This window comes from Lontra canadensis, unplaced genomic scaffold (assembly GCF_010015895.1).
Source record: "Lontra canadensis isolate GAN:19392208 unplaced genomic scaffold, GSC_riverotter_1.0 scaffold76, whole genome shotgun sequence".
NCBI lineage: Eukaryota > Metazoa > Chordata > Mammalia > Carnivora > Mustelidae > Lontra > Lontra canadensis.
Window position 1 is genome coordinate 4,471,548 of NW_022631070.1, and position 19,255 is coordinate 4,490,802.

Genomic DNA, 19,255 nt, shown 5'->3' on the forward strand with positions numbered 1-19,255 from the left:
AGTTCAACTGCATGAGTAGAAGAGGGAAGGTGTCTGGAGTCCTTAATTTTGGGTGACCATATATTTTCTGACTTGGAGCTGTCTCCTGGGGACCAAAGCTCTATGTCCTCTCCCCTCCCCACTTTCTTTCTCCTAGTCCTTGTGGCCTGTGGAGTTCTAGTCCATGTAACTATACTGGGCTCATTCTTAAAACCCTCTACTCTCAGACTGACTCTTTTTTTTTTTTTTAAGTATTTTATTTATTTGACAGAGAGACAGAGATAGAGAGGACAGAGAGAGAAAGCAGGACCAGGAGGTAGGGATAGAGAGAGAAGGAGAAGCAGACTCCCCACTCTGCACGGAGCCTGATGTGGGGCTCGATCCTGGGACCCTGGGGTCATGACCTGAGCTGGAGGCAGATGCTTAACCGACTAAGCCACCCAGGAGGCCCCCTTTGCCTGATTCTTAAAACAATTTTAAATAAGTAAATTGTTTCTCTTTGATAATGTAGAGCCTCGTCATAATATTCTCTTCTTATTGGGTAGCCTCAGAAAGAAGCAGGGGTCAGGACTCCTGGGAAAGAGGGAGGGCATGACCGAGATGCTAGTTAACTTTGAGGGAGCCTAAGAGGCGCCTGGACAAAGTCCCTGAATATTTTCCTCTCAATTGTGTCAGATCAAATTATGTTTGTAAAAATGAAGTTTCACTAGTAACAATTATTTTTAAACTATGAAATATAGCAGGTATTTATTCAGCCCTCCTGAATAAAACGACATCTGAGCAGAGACCTGAATGAAGTGAAAGACCAAGCCGTCGATATATCTGGGGGAAGAGTGTTCTGGGCAGTGGGAACAGTACATGCAAATGTCCTGGGGCAGGAGCATCCTGGATATATTAGAAGAGAGCCATGGAAGCCAGCAGAGTGGGACAGGAGTGCGTACTGGGGAGAGCAGTAGGGGGCAGATCAGAGTGGGCAGTGGCCCATAGTGCTGCATGGGCTGTGTTGAAGGTTTCAGCTTTTCTTCCTCAGAGGATTTTGAATAACAGAATAACTCGGGCACAAGCTGCGTTCTGAATGCGTCATTCGGACTGCTCTGTGGCTGCAGTGATCCAGGCAGGCAATAGCAGTGGCTTGTATCAGGGTGCTGGTTGTGGGTTTTGTAGCAGAACGACTGGATTCTGGAGGTATTCTGATGGTGGACCTGCCAGGGTTTGCCAACGGATGGGATATGAGGTGTGCTTGTGTGTCTGGTAGGGGACGGAGGATGTGGTGGGAGGATAGGAGAGAGAGCATGTTTGAGCCAGCGCTGGGTCCAGAGCCTTCAGCCTGAGCACCTGGAGAGGCACACTTGTCCCAGAGTCCAGGAATCCCGTGGGAGCGAACCGAGTGTGGTTGGCTGTGTTCTGTTGAGGTGTTGGCAGAAATGTCAAGGTGGATGGTGGACATGTGTCTGGGGTAAGGGCGGTCCTGGTCGGTGCAGGAAGTGGATGCCGTCAGCATATAGTTGGTGTCTGAGGCCACAAGCTTGGATGACATCAGTGAGTGAGGGGTGGAGAGGATGTCCTGGTGGACTGGGTTCTGGGACATTCCAGAGGTTGGCTGACAAGAAGCAGTAGCAAAGGAGACTGAGGAGTGATGACCAGTAAGGTAGGCCAAGAGAGCTTGATGGCTCCAAGGCCAAGTGTCTTGGTCAGCTTGGTGGACGTAGCAATGTACCCCAGGCCGGGCGGCTTATCAGGAACAGAAATGTGCCCTGCACGGATATGGAGGCTGGAATTCTGAGATCAGGGTGCCGGCCTGCTTGGGCTCTGGTGACAGCTCTCCCCTGGGCTGCGGACAGCCAGCTTCTCCTTGTGTCCCTGCTTGATTGAAAGGGTGTGGGAGCTCTCTGGGGGTCTCTTTTATAAGGGCACTACTCCCATTTGTAAGGGCTCTCCGTTCAGTACCTAATCCCTTCCCCAAGGCCCCACCCTCAAATACCGTCACATTGGGGGTTAGGATTTCAACGTAAGAATTTTGGAGAGACAGAAAAATTGAATCTGTAACACTAAGAGAAGAATGTTTTTAGGAGGGGAGAGGTGATCAGACCCATGGAATGCTGTTCATTATGTCAAGTAAGCAGAAGACCGAGAATTGACCATAGATTTGGCAATCTGGAAATCACCGGTGATCTTACCCTCCTAACTACTTCATCTTTCCCAGTCTATCTTTGTGCCCTGTAAGTTTGTCCCCACCTGCCTGGTTCTTGGTTCTTGCTGAGCTCACTTCCAAATAGTCGTACTCTGCCAGCCTATTACAACCGTTGCCCTTGGGTTTGACAGGTGAGAAATCGATCTGTGAATTGTGCCATATAGAGTTGTCAGAGCAAAAAAGTTCCTAAGAGAAGAAATGTGTGAAAGAGTGAGATTATGGTGGGATTACTTTCCAGTCTGCAGACCTGTAACGTAGACATCATTCCACCCCAGAATTTTGAATTGCTAGTGACTATTGTAATTTAGACATGCAGAATGTGTTTTGATTTTCAATTTTTTAAATTTCTTATTTTTAAAGATTTTATGTTTTTGAGAGAGAGTGAGAGAGAGCACGAGCAGGAGGAGTAGCAGAGGGAGAGAGAAGCAGACTCCCCACTGAGCAGGGAGCTGACTCAGGACTTGATCCCAGAACACTGGGATCATGACCTGAGCCTAAGGCAGACACTTTGCCAACTGAGACACCCAGGTGCCCTGTGTTTTGATTAGGGGAAAAAACAAAACAAAACAAATTTCTGTCGCTAATAATTTTTCACTAGCATATTTAAAAAATGTACAGTCAATAAAAGTGTCCTCATATAATATAGTGATGGGAAGGATTTCAATCTACCATAACTGGATAATAAATCCTATCGTTAAGAGCGCATATGCTGGAGTCTGTGTTTTGCCAAAAAGTTCTGCTTTGGGGTAATTCAGTGTCTTGAGAGGTCTTGGTGGTAGGACAGAGTTCGAGTTTCGTTAGTATTCACAAAAATGACAGGTTTTAAGAATTGAACCACATCTGGAGCCATGACGGGTAGGTCACAGGTTTCATCCATCAGTGGCAGAACACCCGCAGGCTCTTGGTCCTTACGCTTGGACCTAACTGATTATGTATGAAACGTGCCTCTTCTCTTGAAGAACATGTTCTGATCTTCCTCACCTACACTTCAGCTAGAGGGATTTCACTGCTTGTCCTAAATACGTCAGATCTTGTGTTGGATGCTTACCGACAGAACCATTCCGTTCCTTTTCTCATGCTCTGGTTCATATTCAGTGCTAACACACTTCCAGTGAGGTGTGATTAAAGCTGTCTTTAATTATTGTAATCAGCATGTTAATCAGATCTGCACATGAAGAAAGTAATCTTCGATGGTTACATGTTTTCCCAAAGTATTACTCTTTTTCAATATTTCATTCTAAGGGAATTAATATTTCATGAGATGTGGTTGTTTGGGTAAATGGGAACTTCTGTTTTAAATCACTCATTTGAAATCGACTTACCCGGCACTATAAATCTTTGAAAGTAGACCCACAAGAAGGAGTTTTGAGAAATGTGACCCAGAACCCAAGGTTTTATTGAGTAGTTGTGTTTACGTGCTAGACTCCTAAAATAATTTGTTTTGCATTGGTTTTATTTTCTCAGTGATACAACACGTGTGTTTGGAAGAGTTATTCTAAAATTGACTTAGTATACATAGCTTGTAAATTCAGTGAAGGGTGTCTGTTGCAAATGCTCTGTACTGATTGTAGGTCTGCCTAGTTGCTCTGAGTGTTACTTGTTGAACAGGGACAAGAACAAGTAGTTCATCGGATTTTCTGGAGGCACCAGTTGAGGTGCTGTGCACGAATGTGTTTGGTATGTAGCAAAGACTTGGGAGATGTTTTATTATCAGAATTGCCAAGCCTCGTGTCTGTTGGGCTGAGGAAAGAGGGTAGATCAATTGCTTCTCTTTTGGAAGGTAGAGCAGGTCATCCTCAACACTCTTCTCGTCTAGTGACATACATCATAGCCACATTTTAATACAGTTATATTATTTCTGCATCATTCTTAATCTTCTTGGGGTCCTAGAGTCCTTTGAGAATCTGATGGAGTAGTGAAACTTCTTGGGAGGGGCCCTCTTGGGAGGAGCCCATGTGTGCTCACAATTTCATTTTGGATTTTATGGGCGACAAGTTAAGAATCTTTGCAGTAAGGGATATAATAACTGCTCAAACCGAAACTGGAGGGATGGGCCTGTCTGGGATTAGGAAACTGACCTGCAGTTGGTCAGTTTTGTGAGGTGTGGTTTAGAGAAACTTCTAGCCGTCCAAGTATGGTGGCCAAAGAGTTGGAAAGACCAAACGTGAGTTAGATTCAAGTCAGATGCAAAGGGCAGGTTCTTAATCTCCGGCTTGTCTTTTGCTCGTGGCGGGTGGTGGGTGCTTCAGAAAGGTGATGGAAACACAGTGTTCAGGCTTTGGAGCAAGACTGAGGAGAAGCCAGGAGCACGGAGGATGTTTATGGTTTAGTTCCTGTAAAAACTTCCGGAAGAGGACAGCGGCTAGGTTGATGGTGAGAGACTGGGTCTCTCCAGGTGGCTTGGAGCTCTGATTGTTTTCTGAAGCAGAACTCTGATGGCCACGTGGTGAAAGCAGACTTCAGTTTATTGTGAGTAAAGGCCTTTGGACACAGGGCGTGTGACCAGCAGCCTCAACACCAACCCCAGACTTCACCTGCCAGCCTCACTTAGCCTGGATTGAACCACTGGACTAAAATGACAGTGCCTGAGAGAGAAAGTACCGGTCTGTGCAGCTCGGAGTGTAGACATGGTGGGGTGTGTGCGGGGTGGAGTGTGTTTTGTGGCAGAAATGGTTGGCAAACACTGCCTCTGTCTGTATCCTCTTAACAAGGTCATACCCTTTAGTCCCTTGACTGTGCTTGTAACAATGGTCAAGCTTGTGAAAACTCTAAAATCATACTTGATTTAAATTTAATTCATTTTTTTGTTCGTATTTGAGGCAATTATATGATCCTTGATCATTGTCTGGTTTTAGTTTCGAAATTTAAAAATCTAACTTCTAAATGACAATTTCCTGATTAGTTTTTTTAGTTAAAAAATGTTTTTAAAGATTTTATTTATTTATTTGACAGAGAGAGAGAGATCACAAGTAGGCAGAGAGGCAGGCAGAGAGAGAGAGGGGGAAGCAGGCTCCCCGCTCAGCAGAGAGCCCGATGTGCTGCTCGATCCCAGGACCCTGGGATCATGACCTGGTTAGTTTTTTGTTTTGTTTGTTTGTTTGTTTTTTTAAGATTTTTTTTTTAAATTTATTTATTTGACAGATCACAAGTAGGCAGAGAGGCAGGCAGAGAGAGACAGGAAGAGGAGGCAGGCTCCCTGCTGAGCAGAGAGCCCGACGCGGGACTCGATCCCAGGACTCTGAGATCATGACCTGAGCCGAAGGCAGAGGCTTTAACCACTGAGCCACCCAGGACCTGGTTAAAGATTGGTTTGTTTCCCTGCAAAAAGCCCGTCAGAGTGGGCGTGGTCCTATTAGCAACATGCCTGAAGGTGCATTTGACCCTCCTCCTTCCCCTCCTTCAAACCGCGCCCCCACATCCTTCATTTAGTACTTACCCCTGCAAAGCCCTGTGCCAAGAGCTTCATGAGGGTTCTCTCACTTCTTGGTCCTAAGGCTCTGCCAGGTGAGTACTGTGAGGAGGCTGCTTTTTACAGGTAAGAAAACCTGACCAGAGAGGCTGGGTCATTTTCTGATATTATACAGCAAAACAGGGTGCACCTGGGATTCCACTCAGCACCACTTAGAGCCTCTCATTTCCAGTGTGGCATGGCTTCCTCAGCGGGGTTCAGGTCATCTCGGGCTTCTGGAAGCTACAGCCCGCAAGAAAGTCTAAGGATTGATTCATTATCATTTCCCCCTTTTCTGTGAGTGTTTTTGTTCTTTCCTTTTGGTCTACCGACCCTTTAGGATGGTAATATGATAATGTATTGGTTAGGGTTCTCCAGAGAAAGAGACCGATAGGACATGTGTAGAGCTATGAGAAGAGGTATATTTTAAGGGATTGGCTCACATGGTTGTGGAGATGTGGGGAGTCCAGAACCTGAGGGAGGAGGAGACTCGGGAAAACATTGCAGTTTGAGTCCAAAGATGTTTCCACAGAACTGGAAGGAGCCTGGGTCACAGATGGAGTCCCAAGACAGTCTGTTAGAGAATCTCCTCTCTTTTCTTTCAGATTGAAACTTTTTAGAGCAGTTTAAGGTCCACAGCAAAATTAAGGCAAAGGTACAGTTTTCCCTACCCCCTGCCTCCATACACGTCCAGCCTCTCCCCCATTATCAGCATCCCCTGCCAGAGTGGGACCGTTGTTACAGTGGGTGAGCCTACACTGACACATTCTCACCACCCAGAGTCCGCATTTTGTGGTAGAGTTCCCTCTTGGTATTGTACATTCCATCGTTATTGTCATCATACAGAGTCATTTCACTGCCCTGAAATTGCTCTGTGCGCCACCTGTGCACCCCTTCCCAGCAATCCTGGCGGACATGGACCTTTTACTTCCTCCATTGTTGTGCTTGTCCAGATGGCCATAGAGTTGGTATCCCACAGTAGGGAGCCTTATCACAGTGGCTGCTTTTGCTTGTAATGTGCATTTAAAGTTCTTGCATGTCTCTCTGTTGCTTGATAGCTCATGTCCTTTTAGTGCTGCATAATATTCCATTGTCTGGATGGACCAGTCTGTTCTCCGTTGACCTGGCAGACAATATCTTGGTCGCCTCCAGGTTTTGGCCATCATGAACAAAGTTGCTAGAAACATTTGTGTGCAGGTTTTTGTGTGGACGTGTTTTCAGTTCCTTTGGACGTGTTTCAGTTCCAAGGAATGTAATTGCTGGATCGTACGGTACGAATACATTTAGTTTTGTAAGAAGCCACCAAGATGTCTTCAGAAGTGGCTGCACCGTTTTGCATTTTGACCAGCAGTGAACGAGAGTTCCTGTTGTTCCACATCATCCTAAGCATTTGCTGTTGTCAGTGGTCTGGATTTTTGGCATTCTAATGGTATATCTTGGTATCCCATTCTTGTTTTAATTTGCATTTCTGTGAAGACATATGATGTGGAGCATTTTGTCATATGCCATTTGCCATCTGTGTATCTTTCCTGACGAGGGATCTGCTGAGGTGATTTGCCCATTTTATGATCAGGTGTGTTATCTGATTGTTGAGTTCTAAGAGTACTTTGTATATTTTGCATAGCAGTTCTTTATCAGATGTGTCTTGTATTAATATTTTCTCCTAATCGCTGGCTTGTCTTCTCATTCTCTTGACAATGTATTTTGCAGAGCCAAAGATTTCCATTTTAACAAGGGTCAGCTCATTTGTTTTCTTCATGCATTATGTCTTTGCTGTTGTATCTAAAAATGCGTCGCTATACCCAAGATGATCTAGGTTTTCTCTTATACTATCTGCTAGGAGTTTTAAAGTTTTACATTTTACATTTAGATTTATGATCTGTTTTGAATTAATTTTTGTGAAGGGTAATTTTTGTAATTATTCATAATTGCAAAGTCTGTGTTTAAGTTCATTTTTTTTTGGCATGTGGATGTCCCATTGTTTCTATACTGTTTATTGAAGAAACTAGATACTATCTTTGCTCTTATACATTGTCTTTGCTCCTTTGTCGAAGATCAGTTGACTGAAAATACGTATGTCTGTTTTGGGCTCTCTCTTGTTCCACTGATCTATATGTTCTTTCTTTCATCAGTACCTCACTGTCTTGGTTATTGTGGCTTTATGGTAAATCTGGAAGTCAGGTAGTGTCAATCCTCCCACTTTGTTCTCCTTCAATATTGTCTTGACTGTTCTGGAATTTTTTCCTCTTTTTTTTTTTTTTTTAATTTGACACAGAGAGAGAGATCACAAGTAGGCAGAGAGACAGGCAGAGGGAGAGGGGGAAGCAGGCTCCCGGCTGAGCAGAGAGCCCGATGCCGGCCTTGATCCCAGGACCCTGAGATCATGACCTGAGCCAAAGGCAGAGGCTTAACCCACTGAGCCACCCAGGTGCCCCATGGACTTTTTTCCTTTTTATAAAAACTTTGGAATCATTTTGCTAATATTTGCAGAATAAGTTGCTAGGATTGTGAATTGCACGGAATCAACAGAGCAAGATGGGAAGAGCTGACATCTTGACAATATTCGGTCTCCCTATCCATGAACGTGGAATATCTCTTTATTCACTTCTTCTTTGATTTCATCATGATTCTTAAGTGCTCTGATTAGGTCAGTCTTTTGTTCTATTCAAGCATTCCCCTGATTCAGTGAAGCCCAGCCACACTGGGGAGAGCAGTTTGCTTCACTCAAAGCCCACTGATTGCAGTGCAGATTTCATCCAAAAATATCCTCACAGAAGAATCTGGAGGCATGTTTGATCAAATGTCTGGGCACTTGTGTCCTAGGTCTGTTCATACACAGCATATGCCATTATAGACAGCAACTGTGAAAACCATTAAAAGATAGGCTGACTCATGTAATTAGATATATACTGAGGGCATGTTAATGTAAGTTTTATGCAAGCTTTTTTTTTTTTTTTTTTTTTTTTGGGCAAGCTTGTTTTTTTCTTTCTTTTCAAAACTTGCACCTAAGGGAAAATTTTGAATGGAAGCTATTTTGCCACAGCAAAGAAAGTAACTTCACAGGAAGAAAGAAGTATGTGTGAGAGAGAGACCTGTGAGAATAAAATCTTTAACAAGAAAGTGTCCTATTCCATTGAACTTGGAGCCTTGGAACTTTGTGATATGTCCGTTCAGACTTGACAGTTTCTCTGCAGAGTCAGCTAATGAAAGACCTGTAGGAAGTTTTTCTTAGTGGAGAGAAAAAGAAAAGTCTCTGACTCTTTGGAAGGGTTTTTTTTTTTTTTAAAGCAGGAACAGGTTTAAAGCAATAACAGAAATGCCTGCAAGGTGAGATATTGGCAACTAGAGAAGAATGGGAGAGAAGGTGCTAGAATAGGAGAAATTCCATTATTTTATTGGATAAAAATCTCCAGCCAGAGAACAGTGATCAGGTTTTAACTTTCTCCTAACAGTTTTAGGGGCTGTTATTCATCCTCTAGGCTCATAAAGATTGGATGCACAGTACTAGGAGTGACACATTGAGAGTATCATAAGTACTTTTTATCTTTCTTGGTTTTGTTTTGTAAATCTTGGTTGTTTATAGCACTAAGAGGTTTTTAGGAACCTCAGAGAACTTCACAGAAGCAGTTGGCCCCTCAAAGACGTGTAGTACCTTGTGTTTCCTTCATTTCTGGGGGATGCCCTCGTCTGAAATGAACGGTATCCGTGTTGCCTGATGGGACAGTTGTGCATTGTTCTTCAGAAGGAGAACTCCGGAGAAATACAGTCTGTCCCAACTCTTAAGATGTTTTTGATGCCCACTCAGTGAACTGGTGGGATCTCTCGCTTTTTGGGTTAGATGCGCTGCAGCCATAATCTGAAATGTCTCCTCGTATCACGTGGGAGCAGTTATAAGCCAGGCAAAGGAAAGATGTGGAAGCTCATTTGTGAATGCTTGTGATGTGCTGTTGAGTTATATCGTATTTTATTGAAAGGTCTGTATATATATCCATGGTAACAATGATTCTTCGTCTGAATCCCACAAGTTGTGTTTCAACAGAAGATTCGTAAAACAGACACAAGGTGCAGAGCCATTAGATCTGTCCTTTCCCCTGTGACAGAAATGTACCAAACGCCTGCTGTGTGTGTTTATCATGGGTCCTGGGCATCTTGTAGTCATGCAAGGGGCGTGGCTGGAGTGGAGAGTAAGGTGTGGACTGTCGTGAGGTGGATGAGTACAGACGTGTAATTAATTATACATTATGTTCAGGCCATGAATGGAATGACTCTGGGACTCCAGGAAGGAATATTGCTGATCCTGGAAGTTAGGAAGGATTCCCAAAAAAGGGATGGTTGAGGTGCTGGGTTTACTGGTGACACAGTGGAGGAAGTGTTTCTACACCAAGGGAGGGGGATATCCAGGCCAATAATGAAGCTGCTGGGGGGGAAGAGTTTAGAGAAAGCCAGTGTGGAGAGCAAAGGGAGGAAGATTAGGGAGAGACCCAGTCCTGCAGGAAATTGGGACAGGTTGGGGGAGTTTGAAGTTTACTCTGAGATTCATTGGCTGTGTGAAATGATCTCCTGTCTTGTTTTAAAAATCTTGTGTTGAATACAATATTCAAGGTCGGGAGCTATGAGATATCTAGCAAAGAATTAATATCTAACATATATAAAGAGCTCCTACATACAAATCAATGTGTTTTTCAAAAGATTAAAGCTTGATTTTTATAGATAACAGGTGTGAGAGGACTCCCAGATACCCATGGACATTTGGGAAGCAGGCAGGACTCTCTTATCCTATGGCTCAGAAAAGAGGTCTGGTCTGTAGGGATGAATTTGACAACTGTTGGCATCACAGTGATTAAAGTCATGGGCGTGGATGAGACTGTCCACAAGAGGACCACAGAGTGAGAGGAAAAACAAGCCAGCCTAGGACCAGTTTCTAAGTAACCCCTAATCATTGGAAGTTAAAGGGGATGGACGGAGAAGGCATGGCTGGAGAAGGAAGAAAGAAAATCCCAGTCCTGGAAGCCCAGAGAGGACTTTGTTTCAGGGAGGAAGTCATCAGTAGTGCAGTTCAGTGGGTGGCTTTGTTCTCGAGGGGAAGGAAGTTGAATGGATGGGATAGTGAGTGAGTTTAGTCGTCTTTGCTTACGTTTGGTTTTGGAGGGGAGCAGAGAAATAGGTTTATACAAGGTTGGGTGGTTCTAGGACTTACAGGGAATGATTTGGCTCAGTCTTTTTCTTTATGCTGTAGTGATAAGCCTGGTCATTCTAGTGCAGAGGGGGGCTGGGGACGGTGGTCAGAGGGAGGCAGGCATGGAGAGGATGATGGACTCAGAGTTCACTGGGTACAGGATGGGAAGGGGGTGGTTTTAAGTAAGGAGAACAAGCATGGTTGTGGGGGTGTCTCCTTCCAACAGAACCCCTGAATCTGCGTGTCACTGAGGGAGGCATTCCCTGCTGCTCCTGCCCCAGATGGACGGACCTCGTGCCATTTCCAGGAACTGTCAAGAAAGCATTCTGTGATCCTCCCAGATCCCCTCAACAAGGCATCACAGCAAATAGATATGTACTGATGTACTTGCCTTATTTAAACAGGCAGATAAAACACTGTCAGAGCTTATTAGAATACATTCCTTTTCCAGGGAGCCGTGACTTGCATGAATTGTAGGAATAACTTAACTACTAGCAAAGGGAAGTTGGGAAGCTGTTGATGCTGGATTGGCGTGTCGGTGTGCAGAAATCGGGTTTGAATCCTGAGTTTTAGGGAGATCTCAAGTGTGCTCGTTTTCTTGTCTGTATGTGCTTGGGTGCGTAACACAAAGGACAGACGTTGGATTTGGATGTGAGAGACGTTCAGACAATGGGAACTCCAGTGTGTTCTGTAGTGTCAATTAAAAAATACGTAGCTGCGTGTGTCAACATTTGTATTAATGTAAGCCTCGTGTCTCATCTATTCACTATTGATCTTGTTCTCCTGAAAACCTTCAGCAAGTCACTGTCTTTGTGCACGATGGATCCTGTTGCGTTAAGACTATTCTTGCAAAGTGTAACAAGAGAGGTTGACATTTTGCCACTATGTAGCAGGTGATCAGTTTTATAACAGTGCAAGGAAGCAGGAACAGAAACTAAAAATGAATTGGTTTACACAAGGAATTATTCTCCGGAAGGTAGATTTCCTTTTTTGGTACCAGTTTGTCAGTGTTTGAAGATGTGGTCATTGGCATTAATTAGCATTAATATTCAACATAGGGAGAGGCAGTTAAGGGATTAGAAAGCTAAAAAGTATCATCCCACTCCGGAAGACATTTTTCATCTCCTTATAATTTCTGAAATTAATAAAATATTAACCATGTGGTTTTTATGCCCATAGCTGTCATTTCGTATCCGTGATCTGAGGTACAGGTTTATTAAAAGTTAAATTTGGATTGTTGGAAATTTGTTCGTGTATAATTAAAGCAACGTTTTGCAATATTTCATGTACGATCTTCTAAAGGGAGATGGAGTGTGTTTATATAAACGTTGGAATGCGTTAAAGAGGGAGCGACAGAGAGATTCATCCAAGGATACTGAGCCATCAGCGTGAAAACTGCCAGGAAGCCTTTTGTCGTTTAAGGCTTATAACCAGCCAATGAAGCCGTCTCCACGCAAAGTCACGTATGACCCCATAAGAAGCTAATCTCAACATGGAGGAACTCTCTTGTGCTCATTCCCAATATTGAGGAAAATTCTGAGCAATGTGTAGAATGTTAAGTAGCCGAGGGCTTTCTTGTTAAGAGTCTGTGTACACACTGACCAAGGTTTTAAGGATTATAATGGCCTTAAGAGTCTGTGTTTCAGTGATGTGGACTGTTCTGACGTCCATACCACTCATTGTCTCTGTTTCAGCTGAAAGTCGTCACTCTCTGTTGGTTCCTTCCAACAGTGCTCAGGTTGTGTTTTTGCGAAATCCCGATCTTCAGAGCAAAATAGTAATACTACTTTTTGTAATTGTTCAAGTATATTTACATAACTGAAAGAATCCTGGGAGACTGAATTTAGACTTTCCCTCCAATCTATGGATAGTGAGTACTAAGGAGTATGTGTGTGTATCTTTGTGTAGAGATAATTTTTGCAGCATTTTTCACGAGTTACCATCTTCATCTCATTACTTACTGGAGATAGGAATGCTTGGATCTGAACCCGTCGCACAGTAGGAGCTTATCAATCTTGTCGACCTGCTGAATCATTTTGTGACCTGTCCTTCTGTTTGTGGGAACAATTTAATTTGAAACTGTATGAAAAATTAAGGTAGGTGCTTTCCTTTAAAAAACCGCAAGGGAAGGAACTTTATAGTCTTTTCTTCTTCATAGTAAGTGTAAACGCTTCCATTTATAATTCAGGATTCACTGTTGCACTTCTTTTCTTTAGCGAAGTCAGTGTTAAAGAATAGTTTCCTGATACCTCAAAGGCTGCTGCCTGACACCGTATGGTAAAGACCAGTTCTGTTGTGAGCCAGGAGTTTCTGTGGATGGAGCATTTTTATTTATCTCTTCTTCCTCCAGAGGCTACTTTAAAATGATAGTGAAGGAAGGAAAAATTACATGAACCCACAGAGAGAATTGAAGAGAGACCCGTGCAGAAAAGATATTTCAAAAATGTTCCTGTAGCTTGAGAGCTCATGAAGGGTTGGTAACTGCCAAAGATGGGCGGGGGCCGTTGCAACCTCACACTTGGTTGTGGCGGGGGGGCTTGGAGTCCCTGCAGTGCTGGGTGAGCGGGAGTCCCGGGTGAGGCTAGGAATGGCAGGGCTTAATGGGGTCAGAACACTTCCCAGGCTCTATGTCCCCTACCATATTGGGACAACCAAGGACTAGAGACCCTGTGTATCCTCTGGGTTCATCTCTGAAGAAATGGACAGAACCGTTTGGGGAGAACGGAGAGACTAGGTCGGGGGTTTCATTCTCAGATGGGAGTTACCAAACACCCGTCCTGAGTCACAAGCCTCTACTCCGGGACAAAGGTTCCCCTTCAGCTTTTCTGTGGGCTCTAGTTGACGTGTGACGCATGACCACGGGCCACCAGACACCCCAGGAGAACACCTGATAGGAGAGAAAAGGAGGGAGATAACCCCGAAACAACCCTCCAAGTCAGAGGATGCCGGGCATGCAGCAGGAGAAAATGCTCTGCTTTACTGTGTCAAGAGGTTTTGAAAATGGCAGAAAAAGCTCTAGAAGAAGGGAACAACCAAAGAGCAAGACAGAACCAAAAATACAAGCGACACAATAAATTCAAAGAAGCTTTGGTTGGCAGTGAGTGGAGAAAATTGCCGTGAACAAAAATTAGCCTCTGTGTGTCTAGACTCTTAAGATGCAGGAATCCTTGGCTTTTCTTCCAGCTAGAGTAGATCTGAGTGGCTCAGCAGAAAGCGGCTCACTGCCCATTGGAATTACTCTGCCCATCTTCCCGGTGAGTGGAAAGGTATGACGCAGCCTGTCCTCCCCGTGGACCTGTCTGTTCAACCTGCTGACAGGGACAGAGAGGGGGGGAGTATGTCCCTCTGACTTCAGCCCAGATCTCCGTGTTCAGGGTCTCCCTGAAGGGGCAGCTCTGAACCGCAGACCAGTGTCCCCAGCAGACGGCCTCCTTGAGAAGCGAGGAATCATTGAATGTGTTTACATATGCTTGTTGGGCCTGGAAGTCCAACAGGACTGGTGTCTTCCCACATCCTGGGGTGGGGGGAGATGGTGACTTGATTTTTATTTGGAACCTTTTTTTTTTTTTTCCTCCAAAGTTCTCTCTACACCCAATGTGGGACTTGAACTCATGACCCAGAGATCAAGAGTCACATGTTCTATGGACTGAGCCAGCCAGGCACCCCTGTTTGGAATCCTTTTTATAGGTAGCTCTGTAATCCCCATAATGCTGTTGTGGAACTTGAGGGCCATCTCTGAATGTCTTTGCAAAGAAGCATAGGGGTGTGTGTGTGTGTGTGTGTGTGTGTGTGTGTGTGTGTTTTCTCTTTCTGAAACTCATGTTCATGATCGCATCCTGCAGTGAGAGAGGCGTGCCTCCCCACACGGGGTGTTAAAATGACGAGTGTAACCTGAATTTCTTAAAAAGCAAAGTTGACTAAAGTATATATATTTTCTATGCAAAGTTTATAAAATGTTAAAACTGAATAGAACTTTGGAAGCATGTTCATGAGACGGTGGTACAAGGATCCTGATTTTACTCTTATGAATAGAGAATCTTTTGAACTCTCAGGAGTGTCTCTGTATAAGCTAACAGCATGTGGAAATGATTACAATGTTATGGACAAACTTTTATCCATCTATTTTGTTTTCATTTTAATCATTCGATGTCTTTGGGTGTCTGCTATGTTGTAGGTCTTCCGAAATTTAATGCCTGGATCATCCGATGGAAAAGAATGACCAGAGGGCAAGGATTTTTTTTCCTATTTGAGAAAGATGGTTCTTATAGCCATGCTAGTTGATTGAGTCTTTGAAGAGAGGCATTCTGTATTAATGAAAATTTATAATCTTAGAACTTCTAATTAGAAACTTATGTGGACACCCAGAAACGTACAGGTCAGCTTCTGTTGCAATGAATTCTAAGGGATTTCTAGGCAATTTTTATTGTACTAAAATTTAACTGAATTCAGTATTACTCAAAATAAGTCCATTGACTGCGAATTGTAGACTTGTTTTTCATAGTTTTTTTTTTTTAAATACAGATGGTGGTATTTTCTCTAATAGATTTTTAAATTTGAATATTGAGTTTTGAGAACTAAATGTTGACCAGAACAGTTTTTCTTTTAAAAGTCGCAGTGTTTGGGTAGCTCTGTTAACAGCTGGGCAGCCCATTCAGTTAAGCACCTGCCTTTGGCTCAGGTCATGTCTGAGAGTCCCAGGATCAAGTCCTGCACTGGGCTCCCTGCTTAGCTGGGAGCCTACCTCTCCCTCTGCCTGCCGCTCCCCCTGCTTGTGCTCTCTCTCTCTCTCTGCCAAATAAATAATTAAAATATTTTTTAAAAAAAGTCACAGTATTTCCGAGAACTGTTTCCTTTCTACTTCTTAATCAAAAGTTGTTAGTGTATCTTTATAGCTAAGATCCATTTTTTTTAGTGAGAGTAATTTGTCCAGATACTGTGTAGCCTATGAAAGATTGCTTCAGAGCCTTGTGTAGAGACATTAATGGATAGTTATAGGGACTCTGAGCTGGAGGGCTCACAAGGTATAATTTCAGAAGCATCTCTACTCTTCTCTTACTATGGCCCAACCCACTTCAATTTCAACATTACACGATGTCTTCATAAGGTGATGGCATATTTAAAAATTTTTAATTTCAATGTTCACTTGGATTATGTGGATGTTAGAACCACCCCTTAATTGTGGACATTGGGGAGGGTATGTGCTATGGTGAGTGCTGTGAAATGTGTAAACCTGGCGATTCACAGACCTATACCCCTGGGGATAAAAATATATGTTTATAAAAAATAAAATTAAATTAAAAAAACCCACCCCTTAAGTAAGCAATTAACCTTTCTTCTTGTAGTGGATATGGACATAAAGTCTGTCGAGTATGGGACCATATTTCACCCAGCTATGCTGATTGTCATTTTTTGGTAAAAAAATAAGGAATGCATATTTGCTGGGCGCATTTGTATATTGTCCTCATCTTGAAACCTTTGGTTAGACAGTAATTTTCATATTATCTCTATCATGCCTACAAATTACTGATTTATCTGTATGCAGAAGCTTTGAGAGTCGTGGATTCCCATGGAAAGACTCCTGGTAGGATTGACGTCTGCATACTTGAGTTTGAAGTTGGGGGTGACCCTTGCTTTTTCTATGAACTTGGGAAAAGTTAGTTAGAAACATCACCCTCAGAGCACTGTCATGATGATCCCAAGACCCAGAGGAAGTTAAAGTTATGCTTGGAAAGTATAAGGGAAATGCAAATTTTCATTCCATTGTCTTGTATGCCAATTCCTTTTGGTCTTCTCGGTAACCATGGGCATGCAGGAGGGCTGTCTGTCTATTCAGGCTGCTGTAACGGAAATACGGTACTCTTTGGGCCTTGTAAACCACAGAAATTTATTTCTCACAGTTCCAGAGGCTGGAGGTTCAAGGTAAGGCACCAGCAAATTCTACTTCCTGGTTCAGAGTTGCTTCCTTCTGTTGGAATTTCATGTGGTGGGAGGGTCGAGGATCTTGGGGTCTCATGTATGAGGGCACTGATCCCATCAGGAGGGCTCCACACTCATGACCTCCTCTAAACCTAATTACATTACCTCCCAAGGGTCCCACTTCCTAATGTAGTCACATTGGAGGATTCAGTAGGAATATGGGGGGGACACAAATCATTTAGTACACAGCAGGGGGCTAATTTAGAAATGGGTACAGCATTGAATAATGATGGCTACAGTTTCTAATGACAGAAAAGGACACCGTAACAGTTCCTGCTCCAAATAGATGCCTTACCTTATGAGTGTGTATGTAGAAAATGAGGAAGATGGTATTTTATTTGAGCAAAGTCTAGGGGTAGATGTTGATGAACAAAGCTGTGGTTGGGGCATTGTACGGGGGAAAGCCGGACTTTGCAGCCTTGTCTGGATCCCCTTTATGTTGCCTGAATTCTTCCATTTTGGTTCTGCTCTTGTCTTAGTATCTTTAGAGTGTGAGGGAGGGATATTGACTGGGATGCTGGTTAGTGATGGCAATCGCTGCTGTCCCCGCTTCTGTTGGCGATCAGGCCAGCACACGTGTGCAGCTTCAGCCTGGCATTTGTGGGAATGAACAGTAAATACTTGGTGAGAGTGTGTCATACTTTAATATACACTTACAACAAGACGAGCTGCTACTTACTAATTGCCTGGTGTGTGCCGGTATGGTTAGGTTTTACTGATGTGTGTATCTTCTCTAAAACTGCTAGCAGCCCATAGGCTAAAATGTTGTTAGCACCCTTACACTGACGAGGAAAGAGCGTAAGGTAAGTGGGGTAAATTACGCAAAGTTGTAGCCAGTGAGGGCAGAGCCTGCTATGGAGCCCAGTTCCCCTGCCACGACTTCGCTGTTCCCTCCTGCACTGTTACGGCCTTGCTGCCTTCTGTGATAACTCTGTTCCTTGAGGTGTGAGCAAGAAATTGTTGCATTGTGCCTTCGCAGAACACAGGCAACGTGCAAACCACTAGCATCTGGAACCTTCCACAGAGGCTAAGTACTGGATGTATTCTAGGCAGTGCTCCCTGGCCTGCTGGCTCTCCACGTGATCCACAGAGTGGGTAGGCGGGAATCTGGGCCATGCTTCTCCTGTGTTGCTGATTCATGAAGCCCGTGAGGCCCCGGGAAGGCTCTGGGCCTCTCCTGGGTGTGGATGTCACCGGGTGAAGCCTTTGGAGATCTGTACTTTGGGAGATGTGCCAGGAATGTCCCGTTCCTCTAGTCTCGGGTTCTAAGCGCTCGGAGATGGTTGGCTTCCAACGTCTGAAATGTCGTTCTTCAAGATGTCTCAGCTACATTCCTTCCTTACTCTCAACGTGGTCCCCACAGTTTGCAGCCCCCTCGCTTTTGTCCTTGGAGAGCTGTAGCGACTCCTTACCTGGGTTTCTCTGCCGTTGGCCTCTTTTGTTTCCCTTCAAGCCTCTGTGTTATTTTCAGATACGTTTTAGGCAGAGATTTCCTGTTGACTTAATGTGCCTGCTTTCTGGGCTGTTGATCGATGTTTTTCCCCGCGCCCTGTGCTCAGACTGGGCCAGAGTCGGTCACCGACTGTGCGGCCTTCGTCCACGTCCTCCCTCCCCAGGCCGCTCCGTCGGAAAGCCCCTTCTTCCTTGTCTCCACCTGCAGAATCCTTCTGTGTCATTCAGAGCCCGCTGCTGTTTTTCCACCTGGGGAAGGAACTCTGACTTCTGTCCCTCCCTGGTCTCTTCCTTCTTGGAATCCCCCTCCCTATCCCCGAATTCCGTGCTTCACGATATCTGCTTTTCTCTCACAGAAATGCCCGAGTACATTCTCCTCAAACATCAGGGCCCCCCTTCTTTAATCCCCCGGATGCCCAGCAAGCGTGAGCATGCCACGGGCATGAGGTCACCCGCTGTGGGCAGATTTCTTGTCGCCGTGTTAGCTCTCCAGTGTGATGCTTAAAATGAAGAAAAGTATCAAAACAACACATGTGTACAGAAAAGTGCTTTGAGGGGTGCCTGGGTGGCTCAGTGGGTTTAAGCCTCTGCCTTTGGCTCGGGTCATGATCCTAGGGTCCTGGGGTAGAGCTCCACATCGGGCTCTCTCCTTGGCAGGGAGCCTGCTTCCCCCTCTCTCTCTTGCCTGTCTCTCTGCCTGCGTGTGATCTCTGTCTGTCAAATAAATAAAAACTAAAATCTTAAAAAAACGAAAAAAAAGAAAAGTGCTTTGATTTTAAACTTAACCTGATACTCGCCTGCTGTGCTGAGGTGTGTTTTTTCTTCTTCTTCTTTTGTCTTGCCAGCAATCAAAGAGAAGTACGCAGACTGGACAGAATTCCTCATTCGTGACTTGACTGGTTCTCGGACGGCGCCGGCCAACCTCCTGGAAGGTGTATGTATTGTTGTTACTCAGCTAGTCTGTGTCTGAAGCCTCACGGTTGCATGAGCACCTTTGCCTATATCCTTCAGAGGGTACACGTGTACGTGTGGA

The 19,255-nt window shown here is 44.3% G+C and overlaps 1 protein-coding gene across 1 annotated transcript in view; it reads left to right on the forward strand.

The window, feature by feature from the left end:
• SFMBT2 (Scm like with four mbt domains 2) overlaps positions 1–19,255 on the forward strand; it is a 219,976-nt gene that overhangs the window by 85,975 nt on the left and 114,746 nt on the right. The window contains exon 5 of the mRNA XM_032881633.1: positions 19,068–19,156. Within this exon, the coding sequence (XP_032737524.1) occupies positions 19,068–19,156 (89 nt within the window). The remainder of the gene's footprint in view (positions 1–19,067; positions 19,157–19,255) is intronic.